The 18,310-nt window shown below is 40.2% G+C and overlaps 2 protein-coding genes across 3 annotated transcripts in view; one reads left to right on the top strand and one right to left on the bottom strand.

Moving 5' to 3' along the window:
- PIK3C2A (phosphatidylinositol-4-phosphate 3-kinase catalytic subunit type 2 alpha) overlaps window positions 1–797 on the bottom strand; it is a 78,759-nt gene extending 77,962 nt beyond the window's left edge. Inside the window, exon 1 of the mRNA XM_075094673.1 lies at window positions 725–797. The gene's annotated coding sequence lies outside the window, so the exon portion shown is untranslated. The remainder of the gene's footprint in view (window positions 1–724) is intronic.
- Window positions 798–875: 78 nt separating this feature from the next.
- The window catches only part of NUCB2 (nucleobindin 2), a 31,789-nt gene continuing 14,354 nt past the window's right edge, over window positions 876–18,310 (top strand). For both annotated transcript variants that reach the window (XM_075094678.1, XM_075094677.1), the window contains exons 1-4: window positions 876–1,120; window positions 13,259–13,402; window positions 14,057–14,164; window positions 15,477–15,603. In XM_075094678.1, the coding sequence (XP_074950779.1) occupies window positions 13,259–13,402; window positions 14,057–14,164; window positions 15,477–15,603 (379 nt within the window). In that variant the 5' untranslated portion in view covers window positions 876–1,120. The remainder of the gene's footprint in view (window positions 1,121–13,258; window positions 13,403–14,056; window positions 14,165–15,476; window positions 15,604–18,310) is intronic.

Raw genomic sequence — 18,310 nt, 5'->3', positions numbered from 1 at the left:
GAAAAAAACCGGGTACCACACTTTCAAACAGGGTGGGAATGGAAATCCACAAATTAATCCCCAAACTTACACCAAACATACACAAATATGCAGGTTGAAAACAGTTTCCTAAATTGTTTAATCTGCATAGAGGTCAAGATTCCCCCCCCCCGCCCTTTTTCTCCTCTAAGCAGAAGGAAAAACCAAGTGTGAACGCAATAAGGTTCAAACGGGTGAAGAAGAATTAGCAAGAAGAGGAAGGAGCAGTCATGGAAAAGGATGCCTGAAAACAGAGTTTCACATTCCCACGTACGGGACTAGACACGTAACTGTGGCGATTTACTGCCACTGAGAGAAGGCTCGCACGACATGCCGCGTGGTGCAAGGGGTGAATTTTCACACAAGGCCCCACAGAGGACACATGAGGCGGGAAACAAGCCACGAAGAGACAGCTTTTGTCACGGGGAGCAGCAGCAGCTTCCGACGACCTCGGCGCTGCCACGGCAAAGCCGCTCCCGCCGCAGACCGAGCGAGCAGCCACCCTTTCCTCCCGCAAGGCGGCAAAGGGCAGCGCGGCCGGGCTGGGGCAGAGCACAGGGCGGGCCTGCGGCTCAGACCTACCGGTACTCCCGGTCCCCTGAGGGCTGCCCCGCCCCCCGCGCGCCCCAGGTGCTTTCCCGCCTCCCCCGTGACGCCACAGGCCCGCGGCAGGCCGGGCCCCGCCCCCACGCCAACCGCCACGTACCTCCTCGGCGCAGGCGGCCGTCGCGGCGCCCCTCCCTCTCCAACCTCTCGCGCAATCTCGCCTCGCCGTCCTGCGCTGCCCAATCAGAATCCTCCGCGACGCCCGGGTGGGGGAGTCGTCAGACTCTGCCAATCCCCGCGCCTCGAGGGGCGGGACCTGTCCCCATGGCAACGGGAGCCGGGGCTGCTAGAGTGCCGTGGGGCTGTCGCGCCGTACCGTGCTGTACGTACCGTACCGTACCGTCCCGTCCCGTACCGTCTCGTGCCGCCCCGTGGTGCCCAGACCCGCAGATCCTCACGAGGACACCCGGGGAACGCCCCCTTCAGCCCCGGCGCGCAGGAGACACCTCGCCCTTAAGAAGCAGCGGTTCCTCACCCGCCGCAGGGGGACCGCAAGGTAGGACTGCCAGTCCCAGGCCGCCTCCGGGGTGGCGGCGACGGGAGGCGCGGAGTGGGGCAGCTCCTGTCAGGGAGAGCCGTTGGCCGCTGCCGGGGGGGGGGGGGGTGGAAACGAGACACGACACGCGCTCTACATCGCAGGGGTTTAACGGCCCTCCTTCCTTTCAGATTTGAAAACACGAAATAACGGTAAATCGAGGGGAAAGTGGCGGCGCCGGGAGGCGGGCGGGCGAGAGCGGCCCGCCGGGGCGAGGGGCTCCCTCGCGCCCCGTAGCGGGGGCGGCGGGAACGGGGCGCAGCCGGCGTTCGGCCGGGAGCGCCGGGCCGCCCGCGGGAAGGAGCCGCCCCCGGCTGCCCTCCCCGACCTCCGGCCTTCCCGCGCGGCTACCGCGCGCCGGGGTCAGCGGCTTCTGCAGGAAGTGACACTCGAGCAGCCCCGCTGATCAATGCGTAAGCGGTTGGCTTTAAAGCACCGGGAGAAATTAACGCATACCTGGCAGTGGCAGCAGCAAAATCTTGACTGTCTGGTAAATTGCACAACCGCCCGGAAAACTTCGGCTGCTTGGCCCAGGAGACTCGATTGGTTTCGCTAGAAAGGGTATAGCTTTTCAGCGTTATGCTTACTATGATACCATTGGAGGAGCTACGTAAAATACTCTCGTGTAGGGCTGGCTGCTGTACTCAGAAAATATTCCAAAAGAAAAAAGGTCGAAACATGGTTGTAGAGAGGTAACATTTTTTCCTGAGAAGAACGGGGCTGTGGTTTTAAAACCATTCACATTTGGCAACACTTTTTAGTAAGCCTGTAGGAGGAAAAGCCTCTGTTGTTTGAGTTGTAAGTATTTGCTGTGGAGAAATAATGTCCAGCATTTTCAAAATTAGACCATCACAGTAACAGCAATGAAACACCAGTACACCACAGTACCAAATTCTACGTGAAGGTTTGCTTTGGGTTTTGTTTGTCATCTTGTTTTCTCCCACTTTAAAGAAAAGACCTGTAGTAGTCTCAGTATTGGTGCAGGTATACCCTAAATTCTGAAGTGACTGGCCCTTTCAGCTAAATAGACCAGTGGGAAACATTCCTACTCTGAAGACTGGACAGGAGATGAAAAGCCACACAAAAATTGTTTGAAACTGGGTTTTGTTGTAACCTTTATTGACCTTTCCTTAAGGCTCACAAAACAGGACAAGGGGCAATGGGCACAAGTTGGAACACAGGAAGTTCCACCTCAATATGGGAAAAAAATCCTTTCCTGTGAGGGTGCCAGAGCAGTGGAACAGGCTGCCCCGGGGGTTGTGGAGTCTCCTTCCCTGGAGATATTCAAACCCCGCCTGGACACGTTCCTGTGCCCCCTGCTCTGGGTGTGCCTGCTCAAGCAGGGGGGTTGGGCAAGATGATCTCCAGAGGTCCCTTCCAACCCCTACCATTCTGTGATTCTGTGATTTCTGTGAGCACTTAAGGTCCACTTATATCTCTTACTGTCAGTATTTACACAATGATCTTTTCAGTCATAGTGCAACATCCACCGTGGGCTGCAAGTTATTAACCTCAATACTTACAGTAACTCCTAGCTGTGATTATGTATTTTGCCTTTTACTCTGAATAAAAAAGATAATTATATTTAAAAAGTAATAACATAAGTCGCGCTCTCAAAAAAAGTCCTGTAGTAGAACAATGTGAATCTCATTCACTTCTAACCAAGATAGTTAACATAGACTGAAAAAAGGGGGTCACAAAATTACCATTTGACATTGCTCATTGGGTCTGCTTAAAAATTCCATTAGCTGTTGGATGCAAAGGCATCTAATGTAGGCAACTGATGTGAATTTGCTTGTGACTTGGTGCTATAATATGGCCTGATAGATCATTATTTGGTATGTGAAATTATATTCAGAAAACCCCATCAAGCAAATAAAAACTAAGGAAGAACAACAAAAAGTATTATTGTTTTAATAAGACTAAGAAGTTTCCATACCTTAGTGGTGTAGTAATGGTAGAATTGCTGAACATGAAGTTTTCATTTATATGTACCAAGTTACAGGTTTTCTGTCAAAAGCTTCCCCCAAGTAGTATTTTTAAATCTGTCTCTGTATCATTAGACCTAAATTTATTCTTTTGTAGCCATTTTGTATTTTCTTTAGGTATATAACTTAAATTGTAATCATGAAAGGGGAGAACAGTAGTTCTGTGAGATAATGAAAAAAGTAAAATATTATTATGTTGTCTCAAATGTCAGAGGTGTGCAAATAATTGACCCATGCTTCTAGTGATATACTGACTAAACAAATGGCTTTACAGAAGAAAGATAAAATCCTTTGCTGTTAAGTTAAAAGCCCATATCGGTGTCTCCTTTATTTGAATTCCTGTGCAACAAAGGCGTTTACCTACTGAGGTATCGTGCTAAGTAGGAGAGATCTCTGTGAAGTTCCTGTAAGATACATAGTAGGCTCAAGCCTTCTGGATGGGGTTATGCTTGTATGTAGCTAAAAACATGGCCCGGTACTTAAGACAAATTGAATGAAATCAGAGGTGAAATTCGTGTTAATTTCAACACTTTTTGCTCTATGTACTATGCATGATTTGACAGCTGGAAGAATGAAAGAAACTGCATTTTATCAGGACCGTTACAATCATGTTCAGTTGTAAATATTCTTCATCGTAGGTAATTCAGGAAATATATATATCATGATTATATTTCTCATGCTTTATATTCTTTATAAAACAAGAGTGGGATGTTTATGCATATTTGGATTACTAAGTAGAAATCAATGGGAATGAACAAATTATGGAAATAAATCTCATTAGGCAGCTATCATTAAGTACATGAACATTTTTAAATCTGGCTTCATATCATTAGATGTAAATTTATTCTTATTAGCCATTTTTTATTTTCTTTCCAAAGGGGAAAAAAAGTACCTCGAAGTCCTGGGGCATTCAAGGTTTTCTTTAGCATCGCCATTTGTTGTTGACTAGAGCAAAATGTGTATTAGTACAATAATTGAAATATTTTTGGATTTGAGATTAGGGTTTGAGCAAACACTTTTGTTGCCTGTAGTAGTGCATTTGAAATGAGGTTGTTTTTCACACCAGCACTGGCAAAATTGCTGTTTGGATTTATACAGAATGAATTTGTGAGATTGCAGGTTTGCTGTTGTATTTTGTCCTGTATGGGAACTGAACTTATAGTACGGGAAGCTATATTTGTACTGGTGAATTTTAAAAAAAGAATTGTTTTTGAAGTTGAGTTTTATCAAGTATGCATTGAATTCAATACAAGTTTTTGCTTCCATATTGGTGTCATGAATCTTTATTTTCAAGCCAACTTTATTGAAAAGAATTGAAAATCATGCAAGTTCATTTGAAAAACAAGACTAATACTTCAGCATTCTTCAGTTAGTAAGATAGCTTTGTAGACACTGATATTTATTTTTCTGAAACAATGGTAGGGAAGTTCCTTGGAGGCAGGTAGTCTATAAATATGCATGTGTATTTGTACGTGTGCACACAGGTTTCTAAATAATGAATGATTAACATTGCAACACGAAGAAAAAATAGTTGTCTTTTGAAACTTCACTTACGACAGAGCTAAGTGTGCGTAGCAATGGGCCATACGTTTTGCTTCGATGCCATCTTTATTTCTGGACATATGGTTGTGTTGTAAACAATATTTGCTTCTTTCCCACTTGAGCATTCATAACTTGTGTTACTATATAGTATCCCCCAGCATTTGGGTGACTCATTTAATACACTAGCTGAAGTGTATTTTTTGTTTTTTTTTTCAAAAAGGTTCTGTCAGCAAATGTTCTACTACACACAGTTGAGGCATGCTGTCTTTTCTGAAAAAGCTAAAAAAGGAAGCTGTTTTATCAGCCAACTTTTAACTGTAAAGAGGATGAAGCAGATGAAGTGCGGTGAGAAAAATGTAACACATACAAGTAAAAAAAAAAATTTCAGCAAATTAAACAGGATGAGAAGAAATATTTCTGCTGCCTCTATGTACTTAAATAATACTATTTTATATAAAGCTAGTATTAAAATGCTTCTTGAAAAAATAAGGAATGTCTCCTGGTGCAGAGGACTGACCGGGATGACTCTAACAAAAGATTAGGACAATGTGTCCAGTTTGAAACCTGTCAGATAGAAAAAAAGAAGCAACATCTGAATCATGGGGTTAATGGACAACATTGACAGAAGATAAAAAATGCTTGAAGGATAATGAAAGGGAAACTGTTTCTACTTGTGCAGGTGGGACATTTACAGAAAGAGGAGAGAGGGAAAAATGATACTTCCATATTAACTTTTAAAAGGATGAAATCTCATTTGGGAAGAAAAGTATGCTGGTGTTTCTGGTTTTTGAAAGATAACTTGTAACGGGAAAACTATTGTAGATTGCAGCCATTACCCTTTTCATGTAATTTTCTCCTCGTGTCTTCAATGAGAAATCTTTATCTGGAGGACTAGTCACCTAATGAAAAGACATCTTCACCGCGACCAGACGTTTAGCTTAGCATCTTGAGCTGAAACAGGTTTTTGCACTTGCTTCTCAAAATTGTTGCCACATTTTAGCCGTGCTAATACCAGATTAACTCACTGGACTAACATTGTGAAGAAGATGCATTAACTACAGATTCACTGACTGTCATTGTTGGTTAAGGTATGGTATCTTACAGTGTCTGTGCAGCAAGTCCTCCTGAAAGAACAGGGAGGAACTAACTAACTCTGATAATTCAGGTGTTCCCAAACAGAAAATATGGCAGAAGAATAATCTGTTTCTGACTACTTTAAAATATTTAATGTATTTTTTGAGATTTTATGATCTAACGAATTTATATCTTTGCACATAATTTTTAAAGAAATGGAAAAACCAGTGGAATTAAACATTGTCTATTTAAACTGTAATATATGGACAGGTGTATCACTGCTTCAGAGAGGTGAAGACAAAATCAAGATGTTAGATGGCTAGCTGATACGGCTGAAGCAATACTTTACATAGTTCAGTTCAATATTTGTAATATTCTCATTGTAGTTCTGAGGTTAGAATATTATTAGAAAGTTGAAGATCAGTAGATCTGTTTTATCACTTTCCAGTTTTTTTTAAATTAAGCTCTGCATATGAAGATTGTTCACTTCTCCACTGTACAGCATTGAAATAGGAAGTCACAGTACACTCATAACTATAGAGAATATCGCTATCATCCTGCATGTTTGCATTGTATCTCACAAAGGTTTAATTACTTCCATATCAGATACAGCAGGCATATGTGAATTTTTATGAATAGGTAGGCTTATTTGTGTAATCTGTAAATCTGGATTATGTTTACATTGCCCATCATGGTATGCACGGGTTCGGCAAGTGCAAACACACAATATGACATTTACAGTGTTGTGCTGTCTTGCTTCAACATCATCCGCTGAGCTTCTATGTGTGCAGTCACTACACACTATCACTGGTATCACTATGTGTTACTTTAAAAATATTTGTGCTTTGCTAGGAAGATGATGGAGACATCTGTACCAGAATTATGCTGTCTTCTGGGCAATAGGTGCTAAATTAATGAGAAGTAAATGTCCAGGTTTCTATTGTAAACACCTGGCAGTTGTGTAAAATAGGTGTGCTAATGACATGTTTAGCTGCTTGTGTTAATGTTGCTAAAGCAAACTTTAAAAGCTGCATTTTGTGCTTATCTTTCAAAGCCCGTAGCTCTTTGTAATTCAAATGTCCAATCTTGTTCCGCTGAAGTTGATAGGAATTTGTGATTAAGTTTAGTGGGATCAAGATCAAGGTTGCTGGCAGACAGCCTGCTTCTTTTCTTTTCCAATTGCATTTTTCTGTTCGTGCAAGTGCATTGGTGGCTGTATTTTCTGCTGATTATCTCATTCTTTTAGCTCTCATTCTGTTTTTTAAAAATCCTTTATACTTGGAGAGGTTTTTGTTTTTCATTTTCCCTGAAAGCTTAGAGTATTGGCTTTGTTTATGAACTACAGTATTTGTCAGTTCTAGAGTACTACCTTTATGATTAGTTCTCTTTATGTATTACAAGTAGAAATGTTTGTTTATCCCTCTAGGAAAGATGAGATTCATTTCTGATAGAAGCAGATTAGAGCTGTGCTACCTTTTCGTCTAGGTGGGCTAAATGTCTTTGACTAAAACCACCTATATTTCCAGATGGCAATTGTAATATTAGCTCTGTCCGCCTGTCTTTAAGGAAGTAACCAGTCAGCTGGGTGAATTCATGACAATCTATATTTCTATTAAACTGTATAGCAGTAGGAAGAATAGTAATAATAATAGGCTCAAGCAACACACCCATGGCTGGGCACGAGGATGTATGCTGTGCATTATGTACCACTGATGACATTGCTCCTCTTCTGCAGCACTGCGATTATCTGTGGACTTGGTGGCTCCTAATCCTTACAGAAGAAACCACATCCCTGGGTCAGATTCACCCTAAAGGGCCTAGGAAGGAAGTGGCACCCAGGAATGGGTTTCTCAAAAGTTGGGAACTATGGAAGGTAGCTGGTAACAGGCTGAGAGTGGGATGAACTCTTAATAGTGAAGTGTTTAGTGGAACAAAAACTGGAACCCCAGTTTTCCTCTCATCCTGCCTCTTGTCACTCTTCCCTCTAGTTGCTGAATTTGAGAGTCATCCTGAGTTTTTTCTTGTATCTGATTAGTGTTAGGATTTGCAGTGGGCCTGGTTTCTGTCTTCTAATATGTGTCAGAGTGTGCTCAGTGACTCAGTTGTGACTGTCACACTCCAAAGGTTGACACATGTCTTAGTCACCTGCTTTTGTTGAGGGAATTTTGATGAGTATAGTCTTGGACTAATAGATACCTAAATACAGTAACTGTCTTCACTAGGTAATTATTTTTTATTCTAATAAATGTTTTTCCAATTTACTTGTTATAGCACAGATTGTGTAAACAGTTGGGTTCCTCAAAACACTACTGCAATTCCTGTGTTAAGCATAGTAGTCTACAAAGTCAGCTGTAATGATAGAGATATTTTTTGTTTATTCATTTTGGTCTTCTCTGCTTTTAATTCTTGCTGGCACTTGTGGATTTTTTTTGCCTGTTTTATCAAAAGGGCTACAATAAAAACATGCTATGCACAACCTGAAACAAAACTGCCTGATGGGCAGTAGATAGCCTTTTTTTCAGAGCAGTTTATTAAATCAAATAGATGTGAAGAAAATATTGTGATGTCATCCAGTCCTTCCCATTATGTATGACAGGGCATAATTACAAAGGTTGGTATTTCCATGGGAACACAAATTGCCCGTGAGCACAAATCCCCCAGAAAGTCAGCAGACCCAATGGCTCTTGGTTTGATTAGGGCCTTTGATAGATAAGCTTTGCTGACTACTGCAGAGGTAGTTTAAGATTATAAGGCTCCAGTTGCCCATCCCAAATCTGCTGGAGATTAGTGCTCCCTCATACGAGGTTTGGCAAACCAACATGTTTGCTTATACCTCAGTTATTTCAGTTCAGCATGGATACTTTATGTATCAGTTTTCCTGAGCAGCAATGGAAAAAGTACTAAAAATTTAATGGTATGCCACCCTTCGGCCTAAACTGACAATCCCCATCTCTGCAATTATTCACATTACTAGAAGTTGTAGGTCAGCAGCTTTTGAAAGATAATGTTTTTGAAATGAAATGGATGAAAGATCAGGTGTCATCACTGAAAGGTTTAGTATTTGCTGTAGGCAAAGAATAAGTCACTGCTGTAACTATGGCTAGCACTTGAGTTTCTGACTTCTCTGCCATGGTTCAGCTCACTACAAGACCTGTTGATCTTACATGAAGTTAGTGTGCTCTAATAATAGCCACATAAGATTTTCAAAAACACTGTTTACACACCTTAAATAACTAGAGTGGCTTATGATTATGTTAACGCTTTATTTCTGCAATTTTCTATATATGAAAACGTTTTGGTTGGGAAAATCTTTATCCATCTATCTGGGGTCCAAATTTTTAGCATTCTCAGAAGCTACAGTTTCTTTAACTGAATACTTCATATGTAACCTTTTTTTTAAAAAAAAGCATTTCTAAAAATACCAAAAGTATTGTTGTTATATACTTCATAAGGCTTTTGGTTTTCATTAGTTTTGTTTCCTATCCATTGCATACTTATGGCCTTTCACTTACCAGTTTACTAGACTGCCTCATTCATCCTCTTTTAGAATTTCAGCAAGGTGGGTTTTTGTTTTACCTGTTAATTTTTTTGATTGTGATGCTCTGTGTTTAGAGAAGTTATTGCCCTGGCTGTTCATCCGGAATCTTTCAAAGTAGATTTTGAGGTTCACTTCTCTCCTATTCATTTAATGATACATTTAGTTGACAGAAACTGAATTGTTTGCCTTACTTTTACTTTCTTTGCTGTTTCTTTCATCTGAAAAGGAAAGTACAGTGGCTTCCTCACAACTGTACCTCAATCTGCTTTGGAAGTGAACCACCACCTTGCAAATATTCTCAGTCCTACCTATAGAATTTCTAAACATTTCTTGTTAAGAAACAATGCTCTGATAATATCTGTAGCATAGCCTGGGCCTCCCAAGGTTCTTCTATTTCAAATGGGATATTAAAGGACTGGAAAATATTCAAGGAAGACTAACAAGCATGATCAAAGGTCTGGCAAAGCTTCTGTAATAGGGATCAGTAGGTAAGCTAGCACTGTTTAGGCTAGAAGAGTGAGGATCGGTGTATGATGACTGTTGCAGAGCTATAATATGGAAATGGTAATTAAGAATAAATTGTTTACCTCTCTTCCAATACTAGAACTTAGGGTGTCATTGAATGAGGTAAGTGAATGACAGGTTCAGAGCAGAGATGGTTCACACAACATGTGTTATCTGTGGAACTACTTGCCATAGGGTGTTACAGATGATACAAACTTTTTATGGTTCAAAAATCAATTGAATAAAGTACTGAAATAAAAATCCATTGAAGTAAAGGTACAACCTGAATGTAAGAAGGGCCAAAAATCTCCAGTTGAGGCAGCCTAGAAGTGACAGTGAGTATCACTCTAGTCTCATGTCCTTCCCTAAGCACCCATCCTGCAGACAGGATCCAGGGCTAGAGGACCCTTTGCTCTTATGGATGCTCCTGAGAAAGCATATTGAATTATAAATATGATGAGGGCTGGTCATGTTATAGGTAGTCAGTTAGAGAAACACTATTTTCTATTTCTACCCAACGTGCTGCATAGTTTAAGCTATTTCCACTTTCCATTTGTTGCATTCAAGCCTATGTGGTAATCTAGCTGCATTCATATGTTGACAGGTTGTTGTGGTTTAGCCTCAGCTGGTAAATAAACACCACCCAGCTCCCACCAGGCAGGATGGGGGAGAGGATCAGAAGGGTAAAAGTGAGAAAGCTCATGGGTTGAGATAAGAACAGTTTAACAGTTAAAATAAAACAGTAATAGTAACAATAACAATAATAATGCAATGAAAAGGAAAATAATGAGAGAGGCGCGAGACCCGGGGTGGGGGAAGGGGGAATGAACAACCAAAAGAAACAGCCCATGACACAGCTGTTCACTGCCTGCTGACCCAATGCCACCAGTCCCTGAGCCACAAATGCTCCCCCCACCCCATGCACTAAGTGCCCCAGTTAATGTACTGGTCGTGGTGTCACATGGTATGGGATAAACATCCCATTGGCCAGTCGGGGTCAGCTGTCTTGGCTGTGGCCCCGCCCCTCCCGGCCTCTTGCCCACGTGGCAGAGCATGGGAAGCTGGAAAGGTCCCCAGCTAATATAGGTGCTACTTAGGGACACTGAGCCGCTACTTAACAGCATCTAAAGCATCAATGTGCCATCAGCCTATACCAGCTACAGTGAAGAGAATTAACTCTATCCCAGCCAAAATCAGCACACAGGTGTATCAAAATGCCTTGATAAGGATAAAATAACGGGCAACAGTGTTCAGAGAATGACTCAACACCAGACATGGCAATCTACATTTGGAAAAAAAGAGGACAAAACTAAGTGATCTTGTCCATGCAAGACAGAAGAAATTAAGTGACAGTAGGGTTACGGTTGTCTCCCAGCTAAAATAACTGATGGCCTGCATCACATATAGATTAATTACTGTTAGCCATGCTACTGATAAATAAAATGAGCCGTGCCACTAACAGACACAAACTCAACTGATAGCTCTAACACAGGACTTCCCAGCTGCATTGTTGATCTGCCCTAGTATAGCCTGGCCTGATCCAGTTCGAGGACAGGAAGGGAAACTTCTGGGCAACTCCATTAACCTGGTGATTTGGTTTGTAGAAGTCATCCAGTTGGTACTCAAAAATATTCAGTCTTGGCATCTACACAAAGATTAGGAGACTTGAAAACCTAGTATTTCTTAGTTATTATCATTGCCTGTGATTAAATCCTGTTACAATTGCAAACCTAGGCACACCATTTTTACAACAATATTCTGTAATTAACAACACCTGAAGTATTGGAACTTTGACATTTTTGAAAGTGATAGTGAATGGCTAACTCCTTCATTCATCAGCTCTATAAAGTCACTGCAAGCCAACAGGTTGTGTAGGACTGTAGAAATTAACTACTAGTTCCAACAAACCATTCTGGGTTTGGTGGTTTTTTGGTGTTTGTTTTGGTTTGGTTTTTTTTGTGTCTTTGCTTGTGGGGGATAGGTGGATATATTTTTATCTCCAGCTGTTCCCTTATCCCCAACAAAAGAAAAAACATCTCTGCACATCTTGTATGCATTTCCCATTTCTTTTCTTGGTAAGACTGCTTTCTTCTATGTAATACTTACATGAATAAAGGGTGTCAGCAATGCTTAATATTAAGTCTGTACCGTTATCTACATTTATTGCCTCAGTAAAGGGACAGGTTAATTCAAGCAAAAGTAATGCTTCACTGTTGAGTACCAGAGCACATAGTCAGGAAAACTGACACTGACACCATAATTAGTTTGTCCCTCCCCACCCCACCCAAAAAAAGAGATTTGCTGCTGGTGGACATAAGTACTTTTGATAGAATTACCTGCATGACTAGTTAAAGCACTTGTACAGAAATTCTCCTTGTACCAGGTACACTTTTGATATGCTTGGCTGGGCATTTCTTGAATATTATGTTTTTTTCTTTGACATATCTAAGCTAATTTTAGACCATATTTGACGGGCAGCTTCTACTTTTCAAGAGGTGATTTGTATTACTAATGTAACACTGGCATTTGCTCAAGCTTTTTATAGAATATTCAGAAACTGAACTGTCACAGGCTGAATTGGCTCAAGAGCCTGACTTCGCTGTCAGATGCTAGATTACCATCATTACCTTTTTAGCTGTATTTCCCGTACTTGCACTGTTTAAGTATTCCATCTTATCAGTTTCTGGATTAATTGAGCTATTTTCAACAAAATTTGACAGAGGTGGAGAAGACAGAGTTTGGTGCTCATCAAACTATGTGCGAGTTAGCCCCATCTTGCACCAAAGAAATTACAGGGGAGGCTGGCTTAATAAAGCCCTGACCTCAGCAACAGTTTCAGGTAGTGTGAACACCTTTTTCAGGAACCTCTGTCAACTTAAAATGCAGATATAACATGGATTGTGAAATAGTTTTCCTGGAAATAAATTTTGGAAGGGATCTTTACTCCAAATTAGGCAAAATACTTCACTGCTGAAACATAAAAACTACTGGCATTACTACATTGAGATCTGATTCAGTGTCCACGATTATCTTTAAGAGTTTGCCAATAACTTCGGCAAAGATACGATCAGAGTAGGAATGTCAGTATTAGCTTTGCAAGACTTGGCCTTCCTAAACAAGTGTATGAACATTGTGTGTTCCCACCTGTTCTGCAGAGCCATTGATAATACCTGAACGTGTTAAAAACAGTGTTAACGTTTAAAAACGTGTTTACAGTATAACTCTGTTTTGCTGGACAACTGTAACATAACCTGAGGAAATCTGCTTGTGTAATAATTGCCTTTTAAAATCACAGCTGTATTTAATTCTTTAAGTTCTAGTGTTCCTTGAGAGTAGTGGAACATGCAGGACGTGGGTTACTACAGGTATCTATGTAAGAACCTCAAAAAATTCTAATCAGTAGAGTATGGTAACATAACTTTTGTTAATCTTTATGACTCGGTCTCATTTCAGATGAAGTGGCTGGCTGTCCTGCCCCAACAGTATATTTTGCTGACAACGTGTCTCCTAATGACCATAGAAGCTGTACCTATAGACATAGATAAGACAAAAGTCAAAGGAGAAGGCCACGTAGAAGGGGAGAAGGTAGAAAATCCAGTAAGTGTAATTAAGTTTATCTAATTTAGTATTTTTTTCTAATTGTTAGTAATCCGGCTATAGCAAACTCCCTTCCCAAAATTTAGATGTTCTTTATTGGAGTTACTTGCAGGAAGGAAACTAATACCAGCCAGTATTGCCATACAGTCTACCATCTACTACAGTGAGGTTCCATTTCTCTTTTTTCCCATGAGCTGCTAAAGCTGAGGTGGCACATGGAAGGAATTCCCCAGCTTACAGTAGGAAGATCTGCTTCCTGTTCCACAGAGACTTCTTTCAAGTGACTGAGGCTTAGGAAATTCCACTCAGTGATTCCAGTTCAGTGTTTCAAATAGAAGTAATGAATGAATTAGACTGTTTAAAAAAAAAAAACAAACAAACAGCAAACCAAAACCCCATACTATATTAACTTGACAGATGCTTGTGTATGATATGTATTCCTAAACACTTTTCTCCTCTTCCTTGTCAGTTGCTGAAACAAGTGAATCCTAAGTTGTTATAGGGCAACGATGCAAATCAGAAAAACCAAAGATATGTAGGAGAGTATAACGCCTGTGTTGCTGAGATTCGAATTTCAGTTTAATCGTTGTATTTAAACAAAATGAAATGTTTGGTAGTATATTCTTTTCTCAATTTCACATTCTTTTTTTGAAGGATACAGGTCTTTATTATGATGAATATCTCAGGCAAGTAATAGATGTCTTGGAAACAGATAAGCATTTCAGGGAGAAACTCCAGACTGCTGACATAGAGGAAATAAAGGTAGGTATAAAAAAAGAGTTAAGGTTAATTAAATGGATAATCATGAGCCATATATGTTTTATTCTTTCTTCCTTTTCTTTCTTCATACTCATCTCAATTTTTGTGAGCTTAAATTTCCTCTCATTTTTATTTAGGTATTTAGTTCTTACTAGATCTTTGTCTTTAGTCAAGGTACAGCAGAACTTCTGTTCGTTAAAGAATATCCCATAGCATAAAAAAATCCCCAACAACATATACTTGAATTCATAGTTTCTGCCTTCTGCCTATCTTCTAAAAGCCAGTTTCAGACACCATACAGGTAGGTAGATCTTTGCATACATCAAAACAGCTGCAAGCATAGCTCTCACTTGCTGTTGCCTGCTGAGTCATTTGGAACACTCTTTTGAGAACATGGAGTTATATCTGCCTTCTGTGATTAAGATAGTGTGTCCCAAATGGATGTGATAACATGGAAGAGAATCACAAGAAAGTCAGGTTTTAAAGTCTGGGGAAGTTGAGGAGTTGTGCTAGAGGTGAAGTCAGTGTATATAGGAATAAAAGAGACCTCTGGCTTTCTCTGCTGCTGTCCTTTCTTTTGTGCCAATCCATATAGCACTCTCTCCAAAACCTCACCACATTCTTGTCTTTTCTACTTTAGTTCCTGGCTCTAGGTGGTGGCTGTTCTGCATTTCCCTTTATGAGCTAGAAATTCAGCAAGGGACAGGTAGGAAACAGTCTAAAGTGATAGACTTAAAGAGGAGATCCTGCCTTTTGCATTTCCTTTAATCCCTCATGTTGCTCTTGGCAGCTTTTGGCTCCTTTTTCTTCTGTGCTACATCTAATGTAAGCCTTGAAGGTTACTATCCATTTCCAGATCCTGGTAAATATTCTTGCAATACACTTTGGTGGCCATTGCTATGCTTGTACCTTCTCTCAAGTCTTACAGCCATCATCAAGTGGATTAAGAACACGGCACTTTGTGTGTCTCTTACAGTTCTTTTGAACTAATTTGAGAACATTTGATTGAGAACTTTGTCGCTTCTTAAACATTACTAGGTACTGCTGCTTCAGGGTCATGCTTTTGTTCTTTGGAAGAGCAAAATACTTAAAAACTCTCCCTTTAGAAAGCTTTTAGGATTCCTCTCTGTTTCTATAACCGTAGGCTTAAAAAAATTTGAATCTGGTCTTCGAAAAAAAATTTGAGATTCTTATAATGTGGACTATAGTATTGCCAAAGACTGCCACTAGTCTTCTGTCTTGCAGCTCATGTCTAATGGGAATCCTAAAGGCTACTTTCTTCTAGTTTTTATACATAACTTTTGTTTTTTGACAGAGTGGAAAACTAAGCAGAGAGCTTGATTTAGTAAGCCACCATGTGAGAACACGACTGGATGAGCTAAAAAGACAAGAGGTGGCAAGATTAAGAATGTTAATTAAAGCTAAAATGGATTCTGTTCAAGGTAAGAATACAAAAATTAACTAGGTAAATTAACAGATGGGATTGTGCTGGAGGGGTGCCCAAAATCCAAGAGTTATGCTTGTTTGTTGTCAGCAGTAATGACTGTAAGCTGAAAGAGAGTGTCCTTTCTGAGCTGGCCTAGGGCCAGTAAAGACCCATCTTTATAGGAAACTGGGGAGAAGAAAAAAGCCATCTGTATTTTGTAAAGAACTAAACTTGATTCTGGCAGTGGATTTTTCAGATACTTCTAAACTTTTTCAGCATCTTTTTTTATTTTTGTAGTGCAGCAATTTATAGATTACCCACTGGGAACTAGTAACATAGTAGGACTATATTTAAGAATAGAACATGACATAGAATTTAATGTTTTTATGGGGTAGAAAATGATCTTTTTTTTTTTTTTTACAGTGGCTAAACACAAAAGTTTTTCTTTTTAAGCCCCCTTCCCACCAATTAGAGATATGGTACAAATTTATAACAAACATTAAACATTTCAGTTCAGAAGACTATTTTTCTTGGGTTTGGGGCAGTTTTAAGTCCCTGAATAAAGAAAAACATTTGGAGTGAAAAAAAAAAATCTGCGCAGCATTTTCTTAATTGCTAATGAAATCATACAAACTCAGGCAATGTCTTTTAATGAATAAAGTATACCGGTTTCTGATGATTCTGATTTCTCTATGTTTGTGAGGGAAATGGTGCTATCGCTTTTTATTTCTTACTACCAAAGAATATTTAAAGTTTGCACTTAGACCTAATTCTGTAAATTTGTTATTTGTTGTTTCTTTTTGAAGATAATTAGTTGCTCATAAACAAAGATCCTTATGATGGACTGCACAGAATCATAGAATCATTAAGGTTGGAAAAGACCTCTAGGATCATCAAGTCCAATCATCACTACAACCTTCTTTCAGCCTCTTTTTCCCCAGGCTAAACAGCCCCAGTTCCCTCAACCTCTCCTCCTAAGACCTGCTCTCCAGACCCTTCATCAGCTTTGTTTCCCTTCTCTGGGCACGCTCCAGCACCTCCATGTCCTTCTAGTGAGGGGCCCAAAACTGAACACAATATTCAAGGTGTGGCCTCACCAGTGCCGAGCGTGGGGGCACAATCACTTCCCTACTCCTGCTGGCCACACTGTTCCTGACACAAGCAAGGATGCTGTTGGCCCTCTTGGGCACACTGCTGGCTTATGTTCAGCCGGCTGTCAGCCAGCACCCCTCGGTCCTTCTCCACTGGGCAGCTTTGCAGCCACATGATCTTGGTTTTGAAATGCTGTTTTTCACAAAGAAGCTCTCATAGAAAGGGCTTAATTTGCCTATGCAGATTATTTTATTATTAAAAACATTTGCAAGTTATGGGGAGGGATCCCACTGTGTTGAATAGGTAATGTATCAATTTAAAATACTTCAAGATTAAGGATCTTTCTTCTAGCCTAAGCTGAATTTAAAGGTGGCCAGTAGACTGAAGAAATATGCATGTGCAAATATGCGTTCATGGGGATGTTACTAGGGTCAGAAAAGTATCACATTAATTTGGGAAGAAAGATATTTACAGTGTAGTGCGTTTGCAATGAAGTCTTTAGGTGCTACCGTAGTATAATTAATGAGTAATAATATAGAGTTGGCTGAGGGCTTCACATCACCTTTCTGTCCCTTGCTTTCTTTTAATGAAAGTTCTGGTCCAGAGAATAGAGTCCACTGGTAGCTAGACAGAATAGACCAGCGGTAGCCCCTCCACAGGAGTCAGTGCATTGCCTCATATACCTGCCAGACTCTGTGTTTGTCTTCCTCAGGTGGCTCTTTAGCTGCCAAGAACCTGGTCTCATGCTCCTACTGCAGGCAAGCAGCCCAGTGACATCATGGTGATGCTCACATTGAGCTAGTTGACAGCAGCTAATGGCACCTGAATTGTGTATGTAGTAATTTTGTGTATTTTGAAAGTTTTTAATAGTTTAATGGAGTTACTACTTCGAGCCCTCTCTGCTTCCATAAATCAAGAGTAACTAACAGTATACTTTAGAAAAATAATTTCCCCCAACAACAGATCAGATCTGTTACAGTATAAGTGTGAGATCTTATATCTAGGAACGAACAAGAGCAGGTCATTCCAGTTCAAAATATTCCGATGACTATTAAGATATGAAAACACTGGGAGTGGAAAAACATTTTGTAAACTTTATAATCAGCCCTACCAGCAAGTACTTCACATCACGTACAAGAAGTATGGCCAGATTATCTATAAAATACAGCTGCATCTGTATACCTATGCAAAATCTTGGAACATGTGCAAAAGAGCATTCTGTAGTAACAGCAGGCAGAGCTTTTTCAGTTCCTTTTATTTGTTCTGTTAATTGGTTCCCTGTAACACCACTTAATATCTTAATCTTCTATCTGATTTAGAAAAAAAAAAGACATACAAACACTCCTATTTTCTTCCCTATCAGATTAAAAAAAAAAAGATTATGTTCTGCATATATTCAGTCCTGATCCAGATGTGGTTTTAAACATTTGCACCAAGATCCTACTAGACTATTCAGTACAGGACAGAAGAATGTTAGAGGTTGGGTCTCAGATAATACAGTAATACGGCAAGTAAATACTGTCAAATAGAATGAGTCTCTTCCCATAAATATAAGGAATGGAGGAAAATGGGTTTGGAGGCAGGGTTTTTAATTGTTGTTTTGTTTGTTTTGCTTGGTTTGGTATGCTTTT

This window comes from Phalacrocorax aristotelis, chromosome 5 (genome assembly GCF_949628215.1).
Source record: "Phalacrocorax aristotelis chromosome 5, bGulAri2.1, whole genome shotgun sequence".
NCBI lineage: Eukaryota > Metazoa > Chordata > Aves > Suliformes > Phalacrocoracidae > Phalacrocorax > Phalacrocorax aristotelis.
Note: the sequence above shows the minus strand (reverse complement) of the source record. Positions and strands in the feature narration are given on the sequence as shown.